Genomic DNA, 19,518 nt, shown 5'->3' on the forward strand with positions numbered 1-19,518 from the left:
GCACTTGGTATTGAACTCCCGTTTTAAAGACCCGTCGTACGTGTCTTACGTCACAGCGTTCTTGACGTTCAGAAATTCTGACAACTTTGTGCGACCGTGTGTATGCAAGACAAGTTTGAGCCAACGTCTGTCGGAAAAAATCTGATGGATTTTGTTGTCGGAATGTCCGATCATGTGTACAGGGCATAATAGTGCACTGACAACTTTCCTGCTGCCTGCCCTTGATTTAGACATACATTATGTTAAGATCAACGATGGTAGGAAGAGTCTCCAGGGGAGGCCTTGTAGTGATGTCTCTGCTTAAAATGAAAAAAATATATACTTTAACTCTTTAAATGTATTACATAACTAGGTCTGCCTGGACGAGCAGGGACAATTGGACAAACTGGACCAAGAGGAGAGCAGGGGGCACTAGGACCAAAGGGAGAAAGAGGAGACAGAGGAGCTTCAGGTAAGCCCTGAACTGTAGAAGATGTGAGTAATCACTTTCCTGACAAATCAAGGATTATATACAGTGCCTTGAAAAAGTATTCATACCCCTTGATATGTTTCACATTTTGTCATGTTACAACCAAAAACGTAAATGTATTTTATTGAGATTTTATGTGATAGACCAACACAAAGGGGTAGATTTACTAAAACTGGTGCACTCAGAATCTGGTGCAGCTGTGCATGATAGCCAATCAGCTTTTAACTTCAGCTTGTTCAGTTTAGCTTTGACAATAAAATCTGGAAGCTGATTGGTTTCTATGCACCAGATTTTGCACACTCCAGTTTTAGTAAATAACCCCCAAAGTGTCACATAATCGCGAAGAGGAGGGAAAATGATAAATGGTTTTCAAATTTTTTTACAAAAAAAATGTGAAAAGTGTGGCGTGCATTTGTATTCAGCCCCCTTTACTATGATACCCCTAATTAATATCCAGTGGAACCAACTGCCTTCAGAAGTCACCTAATTAGTAAATAGAGTCCACCTGTGTGTAATTTAATCTCAGTATAAATACAGCTGTTCTGTGAAACCCTCAGAGGTTTGTTAGAGAACCTTATTGAACAAACAGCATCATGAAGGCCAAGGAACACACCAACAAGGTCAGAGATAAAGTTGTGGAAAAGTTTAACCACTTCTGGACCGCCCATCGTCGTTATACGTCTGTACTTTGAAGAGGGATATCGTTGTTATGGCAGCAGCTAGCTGCCGTAACCCCGGTATCCTCTTCAGCGGGCGGTCCGCTTCAAGTTAAAAGTTTTATTTTAAAAGTTTTGATCTTGCAGGGGGACCCCTTCACATGTTCTGCAGCAGGCCCCCTTCCTGCCGTCCTGGGGCCACCCATGGTGGCAGAAAGCCAGGGCTCGATCACAAGTGCAACCTTTGTGACTACTGGTGTCAGTAGTTTTTTATTTTTGTTTTATTTTTTTATTCTTTACCATTTTATTTTTTACAACTTTTTGAGGATCCCCATTGGGTGGCTTTGGTGAGATATCAGGAGTCTAAACAGACCTCAGATTTTTAACCTTTGAGGACCCTCAATCTCTATCTCTGCAGTCTTAGCTGCACAGAATGAATGGACGGGAATAGCTCTGTACAGAACTTCCCTTTCATACAAAAACTGAAGCATAGTAAACATAGTTTACTATGCCTCAGTTATGAATAGACAGAGTCAGTGATCGGTACCGATCACTGACTCTGTCCATTCAGAAAAAGAAAGGGCTGGGAAAATGGCATATCGCCCACAGCAGCCGGAGGTTGAGGGGAGGGGGAAAGCCAGCAACCCCGGGTAAGAGGGGGGTGCCCAGGGAAGCACACAGGGGTCTGGGGGCAGCAGAAGACAAGTGACCCAGATAGGAGAGAGGAACCAATCCCCTCCATTTTCTGCGTGGGGTCCCCCCACAAAATCTATACCAGATTCTTATCCGAGCATGCAGCCCGGCAGGCCAGGAAAGGGAGGGGAGAAGCAAGTGTCCCCCCTCCTGAACCATACCAGGCCACATTCCCTCAACATAGGATGGGTGTTTTGTTGATTTTGATAGGGACAAGGGCCTCTTTCCCACAACCCTGGGCGGTGGTTCTGGGTGTCTGTGGGCAGGGGGCTTATCTGAATCTGGAAGCCCCCTTTAACAAGATTCCGCCGCCTCCCCATGTGAATGAGTATATGGTACATTCACCAAAAAAGTGTGTAAAGACACAACACGAGTTTTTGACAATTCCTTTATTAAAAAATAAAAAAACAATGTTCCCCTGATGTAGATCCATCGTCAATCACAACTCCCGCCACACCACTGGACCCAAAAAAAGAAAAAACCTCCAGCCTCCTCCCGCCAATGGCCTGCTCCTCTGTCTGACATTTCTTAAATAGCTACGGGGCAACTTAGCTATTTAAGCATTGGAATCATCCAATGACGTCAGGGAGTGACCCTTGTGATTTTACCAACCAGGGCATGCTGGGTCGATGACGTCACAAGAGAATAGGGTCATCAGGTGACTCCACCCCTTATCTATTTAAGACATGTCAGAGAGCATAACAGGCAGTCAGCAGAAGCCCTCAACGAGGTCAGAGGTTTTATTTTTTTGGGGGGGGTTTTGGGGTCCGGTGGTGGTGGCGGGCATAAAGAGTGACGATGGATCTACTTTTTTGATAAAGGAATTGTCAAAAACTTGTGTTCTGTCTTTATTCACTTTTTACACTTTTTTGGTGAATGGGCCATATTCATTCACATGGGGGGGGGCTTGGATCTGAGGGGCCCTTATTAAAGACCCCACAACCACCACTGAGGGTTGTAGGTAAGAGGCCCTAGTCCCCATCAACATGGAGACAATATGCTTTGGGGTGGGAGGGCAGAGCCCCCCCCCTCCCCCAAACACCCACCCCATGTTGAAGGCATGTGGCCTGGTATGGTTCAGGAGGGGGGGTGCTCACTCGCCCCCCCCCCCCCCCTGGCCTGTCGGGCTTCATTCTCACATGAGGGTCTGGTATGGATTTTGGGGGGACCCCACCGTGTTTTGTTTTTTACATTTTGGTGTGGGGTTGCCCTTGAAATCCATACCAGACACGAAGGGCCTGTTATGTATAAGAGGGGGACCACTTGCTGTTTTTTTTTTTTATTGGCGGCATTCTTTTGTTTACCTTTCATCAGTTGTTACCCACTTACAGACTGCCACACGCCGATATACATACTAAGTTTGAAGAGGAATATCGTTGTTATGGCAGCAGATAGCTGCCATAACCCCAGTATCCTCTTCTTCGGCTAGCGGTCCTCTTTCCGCAGATTCGCCACGGGATCACTTTTATTGACGGCGGGAGAGGGCACCCCCTCTCGCCGTGCTCTGGTGCCCTTCGCCGCTTACTGGTGCCGTCGGCAGCTGCGGAGGCGATCGGATCTTCACCCTTGCTGGGTATGGAGACGAGTGAGGGGAACATGGCCCCCATCCTTCTCCATAACATTGCAGGGTGGAAGCAATGTCAAAACGTCACTTCTGCCCATAGCTCTTAAAAGGCCATTTTTTTAAATTATTTTTTTAAATGACAAATTTTATTTATTTGTTTTTATTGCATTTTAGTGTAAATAAAAATATAAACTTTTATCCTTAAAAATCTCCATGGGTGATGTTTAAAAAATTCTGCAGGTTACGCAAGTTACAGAGGAGGTCTAGGGCTAGAATTGTTGCTCTCGTGCTCCTGATCGCGGCAATACCTCACATGTGTGGTTTGAACACCGTTTTCATATGCGGGCGCTACTCACGTATGCATTCGCTTCTGCGCGTGACGGGACGCGTTTAAAAAAAAAAATTTCTATTATTTATTTTTCCTTTTATTTTTACACTGTTTAAAAGAAAAAATTTCACTTTTATTCCTATCACAAGGGATGTAAACATCCCTTGTAATAGAAAAAAGCATGACAGGACCTCTTAAATATGAGATCTGGGGTCAAAAACACTTCAGATCTCATATTTAGACTAAAATGCAATAAAAAAAAAAAAATTCTCATTTAAAAATCTTGCGGCGAATCTGCCACAGAGACCACTTTTATCTTGTAGCGGACTGCCCGCTGAGGACGAGGATCCCGAGGTTATGGCAGCTAGCTGCTGCCATAACAATGATATCCTCCTTCAAAATACCGACCTATAATGACGGTGGGCCGGTCCGCACCTTAACCACTTGAAGATCAGGCCTTTTTCTGACATTTGTATGACATTTGTTGCTTACATGTTAAAATCTGCATTTTTTGCTAGAAAAGGACTTAGAACCCACAAACAATATATATATATAAATAAATATATATATATATATATATATATATATATATATATATATATATATATATATATATATATATATATATATATAGTTATATAAATTTTAGCAGGTAGAATAAAATGGCGGACATTGCAATATTTTTTGTCACACTGTATTTGCGCAGTGGTCTTTCAAATGCAATTTTTCAGGAAAAAAAATACTACAGTGAATAAAAAAAAAACTGTGAAGCTAGCCCAATTTTTTTGTATAATATGAAAGATGATGTTACGTCGAGTAAATAGATACCTAACACGTCATGCTTTAAAATTGAGCACACTCGTCAAATGGCGACAAATGACGGTGCTTAAAAATCTCCATAGGCAAAGCTTTAAACATTTTTAACTGTCACCTGTTTAGGGTAACAGAGGGGATCTTGTGCTAGAATTATTGCTCTTGCTCTAACGTTTGCAGCAACACCTCACATGTGTGGTTTGAACACTGTTTACATTTGCGGGCATGACTTTGGCGCTTTCGCTTTGGCGCGCGAGCACGAAGGGATGGGTGGCTTTATAAAAAAAAATTAAAAATTTCTTATTTATTTTCATTTTTGTCTTTTCTTTCTTACACTGTCTCTTTTAATTTTTTTAAAAAATGTTATCCCTTTTATTGCTGTCACAAGGAATGTAAATATTCCTTGTGACAGTAATAGGCTGTGACAGGTTCTCTTTATGGAGGGATCTGGGGTCTATAAAACCCCAAATCCCTCCACTGCACTTGAAAGTATTCAAAACACCAAGATCAACATTTTTGAATATTGATGATTTTTGAAAACTGGCGGCTCCCAAGTGAACTGGAAGTGGCGTTGTGCTGTCGCTTCTGGGTTACTACATACGAGACCTGATCAAAGCCGATTCTGCCTTTGTTCGGGTCTTCGGCCAGCCGGCGGACGTGCCCAGGCAAGCGATGGAAGGCGGCGGGGGGGGGATGTCCCCTCCCGATGCTTGTAATAACAGCCAAGCGGCTTCTTATGCCGCGTACACACGAGCGGACTTTACGGCAGACTTTGCCCGGCGGACGGGATTTAGTCGGACAATGTGATCGTGTGTGGGCTCCAGCGGACTTTGTTTTCTCAAAAGTTGGACGGACTTAGATTTGAAACATGTTTTAAATCTATCCGTCGAACTCGAGTCCGGCCGAAAAGTCCGCTCGTCTGTATGCTAGTTCAACGGACAAAAAGCCACGCTAGGGCAGCTATTGGCTACTGGCTATTAACTTCCTTGTTTTAGTCCGGTTGTACGTCATCACGTACGAATTTGACGGACTTTGGTGGATTGTGTGTAGGCAAGTCCATTCATTCAGAAAGTCCGTCGTAAAGTCCGTTGAAAAGTCCGCCGGGCAAAGTCTGCCGTAAAGTCAGCTCGTGTGTACGCGGCATTAGACTGGGCATCACCCCGAAACAACCACTTGAAGCCAATGATGTACAGGTATGTGATTTGGCGGCAAGTGGTTCACAACCAGCTATTCTTTACACAGAATTCAAATCGCTCTGAAAATTTGAAATTTGTTAGAAATATAATGAACAAGAGGAAATTAAAATAAACAAATTCCAAAATGAATCATCAACAAAACTAAATTAGTAACATAATAAATCTATCGGAAGTGAACCTAAACTAATTTTTCTGTTCTGCACATGTCTAGGCATGTGAATTTGTGTTTTTTTTTTTTTTTTTGCCTAACTTTATCAAGGATTGTATATAGATATTATTCTATATGGTCTTCTAAATGTAATTCTTTTCAGTAACTGTATAATATGGTTGTTTGGGAATACCTGGTGCACAAGGGGTTCCAGGACCAGCTGGCTCCAAAATCACTGGGCCTTCAGGTAAAAAAGAAACATTGTGAAGAAAATAAGGACCTCATTTTGTTCTCTGATCTGCAATTCAGCCAAAGCTTTCAACTGGCGTAACAACAGGTATAGCAGTCCACACAGATTTGGAAGGGGCCCATTAAGGGGGCTTTTGAGGCAATTTAAACACAAAAAACCTGAGTTCATGCCTCGTGTGGTAGTGATTTGGGGTGGGAGAACTTAGAACCTACAATGAGACCCTGAGATCTAAGGTACTGAGAACCTACTGAGAACCTAAAGTTTGTTCCCTGCACGGTTGCCCCTGTTCCCTGACAACTTCTATCCACAGCGCCGGCCCCCAATAGTGTACTGACTATGCTGACCGCTCTCCTGCTCCCTGTCCTTTATTTAGAAATTCGTAATGTTGGGATCAATGACAGCAAAGGGGTTGGCAGGGGGCTCCATCAAAATTTTGCTATGGGGTCCCTATGATTTGTAGTTATGCCCCCGCTTACAAGGAAAAAACATATCTCATGAGAGGTCCACTGTAACTCTTTAAATGTATTCCATGACTAGGTCCTCCTGGATCACCAGGGAACACTGGACAACCTGGACCAAGAGGAGAGCAGGGACCACTGGGACCACAGGGAATAAAAGGAGACAGAGGAGCTTCAGGTAAGGCCTGAACTGAAGAATAGGTGAGTCATCACTTTCCTGCTAATTCAGAGATTTCTGCCATGCTATGAGCTCTAGGTAAACTTTAAACTGTAGAAGGGTGTTCTGTCCCAACCATATATGTATTGTATTTTTTCTGTGTTGTTGTCATGCACCTTGCGGCTGAGCCTCATGTGCAGAGGGAGGCATCTCGTACAGCCCGGGCTCTGGAACCACTGATGTTGCGACAGTGGTCACAAGAGCGTGGTGAGGTATGAGTGCCTGTGTAGTCTTTCGCTGGACATAGTGATGGGTAGCAGGTGCGTCACCAGAGTTGGCCAGATAACTTGAACAGTAGATGACAGCGGGAACAGCAGACCCTGTGTGTAGACAGCAGGCGGTGGTAGACAGGAGCTGGTAGCAGGTTCAGGAAGACTGGTAAATCACAGTATAGACAACATTTTTGACCTTCAGTGGTTCATTCCGCTATATGGTAAATCACAGTAGAAGCTCCAGTGAAAGCTAGGCAGATGCAGGCAGGGCAGATGAACAACTGGCTGCAGGGTCAGACAAGCCAGGTTGGCAACAGACGGTCGGATGAAGGCATAGACGGCAGGCAAGGAATTGTTAGGGTACAGGCAGAGGTTGGCAGCACAAGATCAGGCAGATAAGCAGAAGGAAGAGCAAAGTCCAGAGATAGGCCAAGGTCAGGGCAGGTAGCGTTCAGATAAGACAGCAATGGACTAGTGCAGCTGCTGCACTTATATAGGCCACTTAGTGCCAGTGTAACCGGCTAGCGCATATACGTTCGCCTGAGCACAGTAAGACGGGCACCAGCAGGTCCATTCCAGGGCGGTTGCATGTGCCTCGAAGCTTTAGCTGCGCTTTAGCCAGCTTGTTCCTGACAGTTGTATTAAACTGCATTGGGTTATTATTGTTCTGGAGTATGCTAACATCTAGTGTGTGATTTGGTATCTCCCGTTAAGTGCTAGTAAGTTCAGTCTTAGCTAGGCCCGGCCTGCTTCTTCCATGCTCCCTCAGTCAATGTCAGTTCTTTGCAGACAGGGGTTAGGAAAGTCATTGTCTACTTACACTTCAAAAGACTGGAAAAATATCTCCTGTACTGCAATTACTCAAAGTAAACTTGTTGAACTTCTGTAACTTATTGAAGCGTTAAGCTGCCTGTGGATGGTGGCAATTCAGCAGATGATCATACCCCTAAGGAGGTATGTCAATGCATAAAGTGGCATTTGAAACAGAGCAAAGAGTCATAACTTTCCTGACAATACAGGGATTTGCTATGATGGGTTTAGGAGTCTTCATTGGTCAGCTTGAAGACAAGAGAAACTTGTCAAATGCCTGACACTACTGGACTGGAACCAGTGAGATGAAACCTTCATGTTTGCTGAAACCATAAAACACAAAACGCACCAGCCCAGTGCATTATCCTCAACAATAATCTTTAATGTGTAAAAAATGGTAAGTATTATACTCACAAATCAAAAAATGCGTAACAGCTTGTCATATAAACACAGCAGCTTGATCCACGATACAGTATGTCAAATAACAGGTCACATTGCAGAAGTTCAGCAGGCTGACTGGTTTTGAGGACTTTGCTATTCCTCAGAGCTTGGATAGCTATGAGGAAAGGCAAGTCCTCTACAGTCTGCCTAGTAATGCCCTTTCCTTCAGACTGACATATTTTTTTTTTATTTATTTATTTCAGGTACTTATATATCGCCGTCAATTTACGCAGCGCTTCACATATACATTGTACATTCACATCAGTCCCTACCCTCAAGGAGCTTACAATCTAAGGTCCCTAACTCACACATCCACTCAATCGAGGCAGTTTGATATTTGCATAACCCCTCCCAAGAGCCAGCCCACTGCTAGCATCAAGAGACTCTTGAAAGCAGTACTGAAGCAAGGTGCTGTGCAGTGGCAGCCGCTCCTGCAGGGCTCCCGTTTGCCGCCCCCACTAATCCATGCATCCGGCCCCTAATCTACAGTGGGGACGGAAAGTATTCAGACCCCCTTAAATTTTTCACTCTTTGTTATATTGCAGCCATTTGCTAAAATCATTTAAGTTCATTTTTTTCCTCATTAATGTACACACAGCACCCCATATTGACAGAAAAACACAGAATTGTTGATATTTTTGCAGATTTATTAAAAAAGAAAAACTGAAATATCACATGGTCCTAAGTATTCAGACCCTTTGCTGTAACACTCATATATTTAACTCAGGTGCTGTCTATTTCTTCTGATCATCCTTGAGATGGTTCTACACCTTCATTTGAGTCCAGCTGTGTTTGATTATACTGATTGGACTTGATTAGGAAAGCCACACACCTGTCTATATAAGACCTTACAGCTCACAGTGCATGTCAGAGCAAATGAGAATCATGAGGTCAAAGAAACTGCCTGAAGAGCTCAGAGACAGAATTGTGGCAAGGCACAGATCTGGCCATGGTTACAAAAAAATTTCCGCTGCACTTAAGGTTCCTAAGAGCACAGTGGCCTCCATAATCCTTAAATGGAAGACGTCTGGGATGGCCAGAACCCTTCCTAGAGCTGGCCATCCGGCCAAACTGTGCTATCGGGGGAGAAGAGCCTTGGTGAGAGAGGTAAAGAAGAACCCAAAGATCACTGTGGCTGAGCTCCAGAGATGCAGTCGGGAGATGGGAGAAAGTTGTAGAAAGTCAACCATCACTGCAGCCCTCCACCAGTTGGGGCTTTATGGCAGAGTGGCCCGACGGAAGCCTCCCCTCAGTGCAAGACACATGAAAGCCCGCATGGAGTTTGCTAAAAAATACCTAAAGGACTCCAAGATGGTGAGAAAAAAGATTCTCTGGTCTGATGAGTCCAAGATAGAACTTTCTGGCCTTAATTCTAAGCGGTATGTGTGGAGAAAACCAGGCACTGCTCATCCCCTGTCCAATACAGGCCCAACAGTGAAGCATGGTGGTGGCAGCATCATGCTGTGGGGGTGTTTTTCAGCTGCAGGGACAAGACGACTGGTTGCAATTGAGGGGAAGATGAATGTGGCCAAGTACAGGGATATCCTGGACGAAAACCTTCTCCAGAGTGTTCAGGACCTCAGACTGGGCCGAAGGTTTACCTTCCAACAAGACAATGACCCTAAGTACACAGCTAAAATAACGAAGGAGTGGCTTCACAACAACTCCGTGACTGTTCTTGAATGGCCCAGCCAGAGCCCTGACTTAAACCTAATTGAGCATCTCTGGAGAGACCTAAAAATGGCTGTCCACCAATGTTTACCATCCAACCTGACAGAACTGGAGAGGATCTGCAAGGAGGAATGGCAGAGGATCCCCAAATCCAGGTGTGAAAAACTTGTTGCATCTTTCCCAAAAAGACTCATGGCTGTATTAGATCAAAAGGGTGCTTCTACTAAATACTGAGCAAAGGGTCTGAATACTTAGGACCATGTGATATTTCAGTTTTTCTTTTTTAATAAATCTGCAAAAATGTCAACAATTCTGTGTTTTTCTGTCAATATGGGGTGCTGTGTGTACACTAATGAGGAAAAAAAAATAAACTTAAATGATTTTAGCAAATGGCTGCAATATAACAAAGGAGGGGGGGTGGTAGGGGGGTTTTGGTGGTGGTCAGATGGCTTGCTGATCGGATGGCTGTCTAGACTGACTGGCTGGGTCGGGGCCACGGGCCACACCCCCCCCCCCCCCCCAAGAAATTAAATTTGAGAACTAACCACCACTGGTGCTGTGATGTTGTCAGGAAGTTATTACAGCACTCTAACAGCTCCTCCCACCAGCCATGATCTGACTGCATTGCCTAGAGAAGAGCAGAGAGATACAGTGATTAGATCACTGGATCTAAAATCATTTATGCAAAGACAACAGAAAGGTTTAATTTAATAATATCATTACCATGTTGATGAGGATGCAGGGAGGGGGAAAGGAAGGCAAAAAAATAAGAAGATTAAACTTTAGCTGTTATTTTCATGACTAATCAGGTCCTCCTGGAATACAAGGAATTTGTGGACCAGCTGGAGCAAAAGGAGCCAGTGGGTCGCCGGGTAAAAAGAATGCTATGTGCTTTCATTAATCATTTAATAACTTGTATAATTTTACATGAATTTAAATGAAAAGGATGACTTGGTTTTCTTATTCACATTTTACTGATACAAAGAGGAAACAAATAGAGGAATAAATGTGCCAGAGCTGAATCAAAATAGGTATAAGGTTTTCTACATGGGCCATGGAATGCCTAGGTGTATTGGGACTTGTATTATACTGTAAGTAATATGGTAAAGGGGCTATGTCTCCAATATAGGCCACTAAAAATAGATGTTTATGGGAGCTTATATTAGGGCAATATGGTAAGTGGGGGCTATTCTTAAGTCTATAGTATTGACCATTTGGCAACCACATTTAAGGGGGGCTCATATAAGGTGAACTAATGTAAATAGGGCTATTATGGCTACTTTATTTAAATTGTATTGTAGGACAAAATAAAAAAAATACAACACACGCAGTAAATCTCAACAACACATGCACATGTCTATCTTCGTCATCAACTTCGCACAGTAGATGGGAGGCTGCAAGGGAATATCTCCAAGCGTCAGGAATGCCCAGGGTGCCTGATGAGATAGCCAGGGATTTGGATGTACCAATTACAATTGCAATGTTTTAGGAGCCTTGAAATCAGGTAAGGCTCCTGGTCTTACTACAAGACTTTTTCTGATAAATTAGCACAGATTTATAGCAGCCTTTAAAGAGGGAGTAAACCCCGGACGATTTTTCTTTTTTTTTCAATCTATATATACTGCTAAGTATTGCAAATGAAAACACTTATATATTGGCAAATAACGAGGTTAGGAAATACCTTTTTTATCTTATTTAGATTATCTTCTCTTCCGGGTATTGGCCGTGCCATTTCTACTGCTGTTCCTTGAATCAATCCAGGACATCATTTCTGCCCTTACTATGATTGCCTTTACAAATCTTACGCATGCGCCGCAGCGTCGAAACCAAGCCTATATCTGGATTGCCGTTACTACGGCAACAGAGCGAACCCATAGCTGAAGGCAAATCAAAGGGTGAGAAGCATCGCGACACTTCCCTCTGTGCCGTTCTAAGAGGAAGATAGAGAATGCTAATGACCCGGCATGCAGAGCAGACCAAAACGGCACACACAGTATGCCGTTAAACAATGTACCTATACCTAGTGCGCAATCGCGGCTGACGTCACTGAACATTGCAGGACGATTACTATGGAAACCAAAACAGTGAGTGCATTTTCACAGGCAGTGATCAGCTGCCTGTGCTATATAGATTTAAAAGAGATTAAGTTGTAGTGGAGGGTTTACAACCACTTTAACTCACTACACGATGGGCAGACAGAACCGGCGGAAACATTATTAGCTCATATACAGTGGGGCAAAAAAGTATTTAGTCAGCCACCAATTGTGCAAGTTCTCCCACTTAAAAAGATGAGAGAGGCCTGTAATTGTCATCATAGGTATACCTCAACTATGAGAGACAAAATGTGGAAACAAATCCAGACAATCACATTGTCTGATTTGGAAAGAATTTATTTGCAAATTATGGTGGAAAATAAGTATTTGGTCAATATCAAAAGTTCATCTCAATACTTTGTTATATATACTTTTTTGGCAATGACAGAGGTCAAACGTTTTCTGTAAGTCTTCACAAGGTTGTCACACACTGTTGCTGGTATGTTGGCCCATTCCTCCATACAGATCTCCTCCAGAGCAGTGATGTTTTGGGGCTATCGCTGGGCAACACGGACTTTCAACTCCCTCCAAAGGTTTTCTATGGGGTTGAGATCTGGAGACTGGTTAGGCCACTCCAGGACCTTGAAATGCTTCTTACGAAGCCACACCCTTGTTGCCCGGGCGGTGTGTTTGGGATCATTGTCATGCTGAAAGACCCAGCCACGTTTCATCTTCAATGCCCTTGCTGATGGGAGGAGGTTTGCACTCAAAGTCACACGATACATGGCCCTATTCATTCTTTCATGCACACGGATCAGTCGTCCTGTTCCCTTTGCAGAGAAACAGCCCCAAAGCATGATGTTGCCACCCCTATGCTTCACAGTAGGTATGGTGTTCTTTGGTTGCAACTCAGCATTCTCTCTCCTCCAAACACGACGAGTTGTGTTTCTACCAAACAGTTCTACTTTGGTTTCATCTGACCATATGACATTCTCCCAATCCTCTTCTGGATCATCCAAATGCTCTCTAGCAAACTTCAGATGGGCCTGGACATGTACTGGCTTAAGCAGGGGGACACGTCTGGCTGCAGGATCTGAGTCCCTGGCGGCGTAGTGTGTTACTGATGGTAGCCTTTGTTACGTTGGTTCCAGCTCTCTGCAGTTCATTCACTAGGCCCCCCCCGTGTGGTTCTGGGATTTTTGCTCACCGTTCTTGTGATCATTTTGACCCCACGGGGTGAGATCTTGCGTGGAGCCCCAGATCAAGAGAGATTATCAGTGGTCTTGTATGTCTTCCATTTTCTAATTATTGCTCCCACACTTGATTTCTTCACATCAAGCTGCTTGCCTATTGCAGATTCAGTCTTCCCACCCTAGTGCAGGTCTACAATTTTGTTTCTGGTGTCCTTTGACAGCTCTTTGGTCTTCACTAGGGATGAGCTCCGGCGTGTTCGCATGGCGCACGTGCCGAGCCCGCCAGGAAGTCGGCACGGGGCAGCGCTAATCACAAGCAGTGAGACATTTCCCGATGTGCGGCTGCAGAGATCGGGAAATGTCTCCCTGCCTGTGATTAGCGCTGCGCCGTGCCGACTTCCTGGCGGGCTCGGCACGTGCGCCATGCGAACACGCCGGAGCTCATCCTTAGTCTTCACCATAGTGGAGTGTGGAGTGTGACTGAGCTTGTGGACAGGTGTCTTTTATACTGATAACAAGTTCAAACAGGTGCCATTAATACGGGTAAGGAGTGGAGGACAGAGGAGACTCTTAAAGAAGAAGATACAAGTCTGTGAGAGCCAGAAATCTTGCTTGTTTGTAGGTGACCAAATACTTATTTTCCACCATAATTTGCAAATAAATTCTTTCAAAAATCAGACAATGTGATTGTCTGGATTTGTTTCCACATTTTGTCTCTCATAGTTGAGGTATACCTATGATGACAATTACAGGCCTCTCTCATCTTTTTAAGTGGGAGAACTTGCACAATTGGTGGCTGACTAAATACTTTTTTTGCCTCACTATAACAGTAATCCCCAAAGAGGGGAAAGACCCTTCCCAGTGTCCTAGCTATTTATCTCCCTGTTAAATGTGGACCTTAAGATTCTTACGAAAATTCTCGCCACCAGATTATTAAGTCATATTACCTCATTAATACATCCCGATCAAGTGGTTTTTACTACTAATAGAGAAGGCAAAGAGAATACACAGCAAGTCCTGAGTGCTATACATTTATACCAAAGTTATCATAAACCCCTAGTGCTTATATCCGTGGATGCAGAGAAAGCATTTGATAGAGTGGATTGGATATTTTTGAAAGCCACGTTACAACATATAGGTTTGGGGAATGGGATGCAGAGCTGGTTTAAAAGGCTACATTCTGCACTGGGTGCCGGGGTCAAAATCAATGACAGAATATCAGATCCCTTTTCCATACGTAATGGCACGCGCCAGGGTTGCCCACTTTCACCCATCATCTTTATTCTTATGATAGAACCCTTTTTAAGAACTGTCTGTGCCAATCCAAATATCAGGGGTATCACAACAAAAGGTGAGGAACATAAGCTTGCCGATTACGCTGATGATTTGATTTTTTTTATAACCTCTCCAATCATATACCTCCCATCCCTGCTGATGGAGTTTCACACATATGGTGCACTGTCTAATTTTAAGGTGAATTATAGTAAATCAGAGGCGATGGAGGTGGAGATGAATGCGCCCCTGCAACATCAGATAACCACTCAATTCGACTTAAGATGGACAGACTCCCATATATGTTACCTAGGGGCCAAAATACCAAATAATGAAATAGGATATTCAAACTTAATTTTGCCCTGATGGCAAGACAGTTTAAACTTGATTTTCAGCGTTGGGGTAGGGAGGTCTTTACATGGTTTGGTAGGACAAATATAAAGATAAATGTGATGCCAAGGCTTTTGTATTTACTGCAGACCTTACCTACTAAGATCTCCCCAGGCTTTCTGAAAGATCTCCGATCAAGATTTCTGAGGTTTGTCTGGGCCGGGAAACCAGCAAGGGTGCGCAGGGCTATCCTGACGCTCCCTAAGGAAAAAGGAGGGATTGGATTCTCAGACCCGGTTAAATATCAGGAAGCCTCGCATCTGGCATGGGTAGTGGACTGGTGTGTGATTCAAAAGAAGAAACCATGGGTCCATATGGAACAAGTGACGATTGATTTACCCTTAGAGGGGCTTATATGGCTTCTGAAGGCAGACATCCCACAGGCCGTGAGGAGACACCCAACGGTGGGTGCCACCTTACGATCTACTAAAAAGATCTTTAAAAATACTGACCCGAGCCCTATGATTCCACTTTTGGGCACTCCGACCTTTTAGCCGGGTTTAACAGATCCATGCTTTAGTACTTTGTGGCGATGGGGTAAAAGTAGGCTCACACATTTTTCAGTAGACAATCGCCTGATGACAAGCAGGGAGATCGAACGTGATTTTGCACTAGATCTAGATTTTCTTTGGCAGACACAGCTCAGTGCTTTTCTTCGTTCTATGTCAACTACATATACTGCAGTATGGACACCCTCTATGTTTGAGCAGATATGCTTAACGGGGGGACCACTGGGATACTCATATCTCTATGCCTCACTGATTGGATTGGAAGCCCCACAAGAACTTGCCTTCCTACAAGCATGGGAAAGAGATCTGGGGGTTACATTCTCTCAAGTTCAGAAGGATAGGATTTTACTGTTTGCACACAAGGCATCCTTGGCAAGTAGGTATCAGGAAGGAGGATATACAATCCTTACCAGATGGTACAAAACACCGGCAGTATTGCATCGGATATTTCCGCAGGTATCAAATGTGTGCTGGTGGTGTCAGGAGTTGGAGGGCACTATGTTACATATATTTTGGGAATGCTTATGACGTTGAAAGAGCAAGATGAGAAATATCGGAAGATCTGGGCCCCTTACCTTGCTTACAGGGAACAGATTTTCCTAACCTCTCAGTAGTAAGTGATCCACTAAATGGCTCTGTGATGAAGGTACCGAATAAAGGGAGGTATGGGTGGTTGCGATGTCGGTTTGGGGGAGGGGGGGAGAAGAGAAAAAAAAGGAGAGGGGGACTTTTTTTTGTTTTTTTTCTCCTCCTCTTTTTCTGTCTCGTTTTTTCTTTTTCTCTGGTTTTGTCTGTACTTCTTTTGGTTTTGTTATCTCTTAATGTTAACCTGGGATCCCCATGGTTAAAGAAAAAGAGAAATTGTGTTGTTCTCTATTGACTACAAACAAAGTGATGAATTATTATGTGCTTAAGATAATGTATCCTGGCAATAACTGTAATAGTAAATTGTACTGGCTAGGAGATGGGCAGGCGTTATAATAGAAGTGATGCTATATTGGTGAGATGCTTGTTTCTGTAAATTGTAACATGATTTCTGGGAAAATAAAGAATTTATACCAAAAAAAAAAAAAACACATGCGCATTTCTCTGTATTTTATCCTTTTAATGACCCTGACGTTCCAGCTATGCAGTCAGCTCCTCTTATGTTATGGGCTGTCAACACATAGGTTTTGTGAGGACTGAGTAGTGTTAGCCAGTGGTGTAAAGTAATTAGAGCCATAGCCAATCACGCCGGCTGCTATGGGGCCCGGGGGGTGGACTCCATATATTCTATTTAAAAACAATACTTTGTTGAAGACTCCCCAATGTGTTTTGTGAATCAAAGTCCACTTCTTCAGGAAAACAAAAGAGAAATGTTGTGACTTCCCTTGTACAAGCAGAATATTATAAATTCTACAAAAAGTGGACATTGGTTCATAAAACGTGTTTTGAAATGTTACATGTGTGTCAGGTTCTGGATCTGAACCTGCGACTTCTGTAACATCTGGCTGTGGCTCTTCTCACTATGCCACCTGAGATGCTGAGCAGCTTCCTGTCTGATCTCTTAGGACAATCTTACCTTGTCTCTTTTTTTCTGGTGAACCTTGAACTCTTTGTTCCTCCCATGAACTTCCTGATTTAAGCCATGTCTCTGCACTTCCTGTTTGCCAGATTATTGTGCTTTATCCAGGCGATATTTTGCTCCTTTGCATACCTGCAGCTGTTCTTGTCTCAACTACCTTTTGTTATCAACCTTTGGCTTGTTCCTCAACCACACTTCCATCTGATCGCAACCTGCAATCACTTGTTATCGACCTTTGGCTTGTTTACTGATTGTGTATGTAAATTTGTGTAGTTGTGTATATTGTTTAACTAATGCAAGACACATGTCCCCATAAATGTATCAATATTTTTCACCTACAAATGGTTTAGTGAACTTTGATGTCATTTAGAAAAGGTTTGGTTTGAAGTTGTTTTGAAATGACTTTGTAGGAAGTTGTTTTTTTTTTTTTTTTTTTTTTAAAGGCTGCCGCATATTCAAGTGGCTATGTGGCGGAGGGAGGAAGGGCAACCATGCATTGCTGGGACATCACTTAAAATAGGAGCTGTTTGAAAGGGCTATACCCTGTGGATGGTCTCAGGTGTCTGGACAATAGCATGGGGGAGCTCTATTGTTTTGAGATGAAAAGATCATGCATGCAACCATCGCTGTTTGTATTTCTCAATGTCTTGTTCCTGTGGAAGCTGATGCCAGAGTTAAGGATGTAATTTTGGCGTTTTTGAATGTGTTGTTTGGTTGGACAGCCTGTGTTTTAGGCCTCCTATGGGCCCTAGTTGATGTAGCCTAAAGTGTTTGTCTATGGTTAAGTGTTCATTTGGTGTCTCAATTGTGTGGTCAGTTTTTGTAGGGAGAAATTTCGTTTTTCTAGTGAAGAAATCTCAGTTTGTGTTGGTTTTGGCGGGATCATCGACTGTTTTTTTTTTTTTCATTTGTTAAGGTCGGCCATTTTGTTGTCCGTTTTGTCGTAGTTCGATTGTCGTCGTCTTTTTGTGTAGTCTAGATGTCATCTGCCATGTGGTCGTGGCCCGGCTTTTGTCGGCCATTTTGCTGTAGTCCAGATTTCTTCCACCATTTTGTCATGGCCTGATTTTCATTTGTTGTAACTGCCTTTTTTGTCTGCTGTGTTTTGGTTTTGGGTGGAATTGCTCTGCTTTTGGGCCAAGTTTCAGCATTTAGTGAGGGTGAGCCATCTTTTTGTAGGAGTTTCAGTTTTTGGCTTTAATTGCATTGTTGTTGTGTGGTATTTCGGTCTCAAAACTTGTGGTCTGACTGCCCAGGGGATATGGGAGTCGAGGGGGATTCCCTCCCATTTGCAATATGGGGGGTTTATCACACCCTTTCCTGGACAAAAGTTTTTCAAAGATGTTGAATTTTCCTATATGATGTTATAAAGTCCAGGGGGGGTAGCCATGAATTTTTTTAGTGTCTTGATAGACATAATATGAAGATCAGGGAGGCCAGGCTTCCCCTCCCCCTTCCTGTCCATTGATATGTAAATAAACCAGTTAGATTGGTTTTTAGAGCTGAGTAGACAACAGGAAGTTCTTTGCAGAATGTGATGTATGCAGCAGGAAGTTGGTGGGAGGGGCTTGGGGTCTTTTGAAACAAGCATGTGGACAAAGGGACTTGTGTTTGGAAGGACAATGGAAATCACTTTGGTTTTTAAAATTTAATTCCAGTTGTTTTGCGAAGTTTTATACTGTAATACAGTTTTGGGTAGAGAGTAAACAGGAGGCATCCACGTTATTGTCATAACATCTAGATACAAATAGAAGCCATAATTTTGTTTTGAATAGTGGAGGATTTAATGGTGCTTTGTAGTTGTCTGACGAACACGTTTAGAGGGCTGTAAATCGTGAGACCAGTCGGGCTGTGTATAATAGTCAGAATTCCAGTGCACGATTGTATTAGCAGCCCCGGTCAGACCGTGTATTATAATCAGACATACAGGGGTCCGGTTATGATGATAAAGGCGCAAACAATAACCACTCCGAAAGTAAAGCGCAGGGTTCTCTGGATGCAGAGTCCGCCAAAAAAGCGATTAGAATTGTATGGGCAATGGGCCATCCATGCAGGGGTGGGAACCAGGCACCCCAGTCAGACAGCTGCATAGGACTTGAAACCTGGGTATGGGGTTAAGGCCATTAGACCCCTTAAAGATTGGCATATATGGTCAGAGGGTATAGTAAGGTGTACTCCTTTTTGGAAGGTGCTTTTGATGTCTGGAGGTACGAGACTCCAGAATAAAAATACTTTGGAAGTAACTCAGCTGTGGCTTCAGAAATCTGTAATGAGTGGGTTGATGAATGTGTAGTACACGTTTGTGTGGTTAAAATTCTCACGCCTGTTTTTCAACTTTGTGTGGCTGGCCCATGCAAGGTTTTCGAGTGGCTCTTGTGTTTTTCCCATTGTTTTTTTTTTATTTTTATTTTGTTAAAAGAGTGAAGGCAGCATTCGGTCTAGTTTTTTTTTATTTTTGTTTTGGAAACTATGAAATATCTCCCTCACATTTGTATCTAAATGTTTGTCTCATGTTTTAGTCTTCTAAGTGTTTGTATGTAGCGATATGTTAGAACCCACCGCCCTCCTACGCGTTGCTGCCGTTGTATTTTTGTAGGAACGTGAAACTGAGAGTTATGGAGGATTTTGTTG

General features: G+C 43.3%; 1 protein-coding gene across 1 annotated transcript in view; it reads left to right on the forward strand.

Moving 5' to 3' along the window:
* The window catches only part of LOC141106470 (uncharacterized), a 63,031-nt gene that overhangs the window by 18,532 nt on the left and 24,981 nt on the right, over positions 1–19,518 (forward strand). Inside the window, exons 5-6 of the mRNA XM_073597269.1 lie at positions 353–451; positions 6,655–6,753. Coding sequence (XP_073453370.1) covers positions 353–451; positions 6,655–6,753 — 198 coding nt within the window. The remainder of the gene's footprint in view (positions 1–352; positions 452–6,654; positions 6,754–19,518) is intronic.

The sequence above is a fragment of the Aquarana catesbeiana genome, linkage group LG08, assembly GCF_042186555.1.
Source record: "Aquarana catesbeiana isolate 2022-GZ linkage group LG08, ASM4218655v1, whole genome shotgun sequence".
NCBI classification, from domain to species: Eukaryota; Metazoa; Chordata; class Amphibia; order Anura; family Ranidae; genus Aquarana; species Aquarana catesbeiana.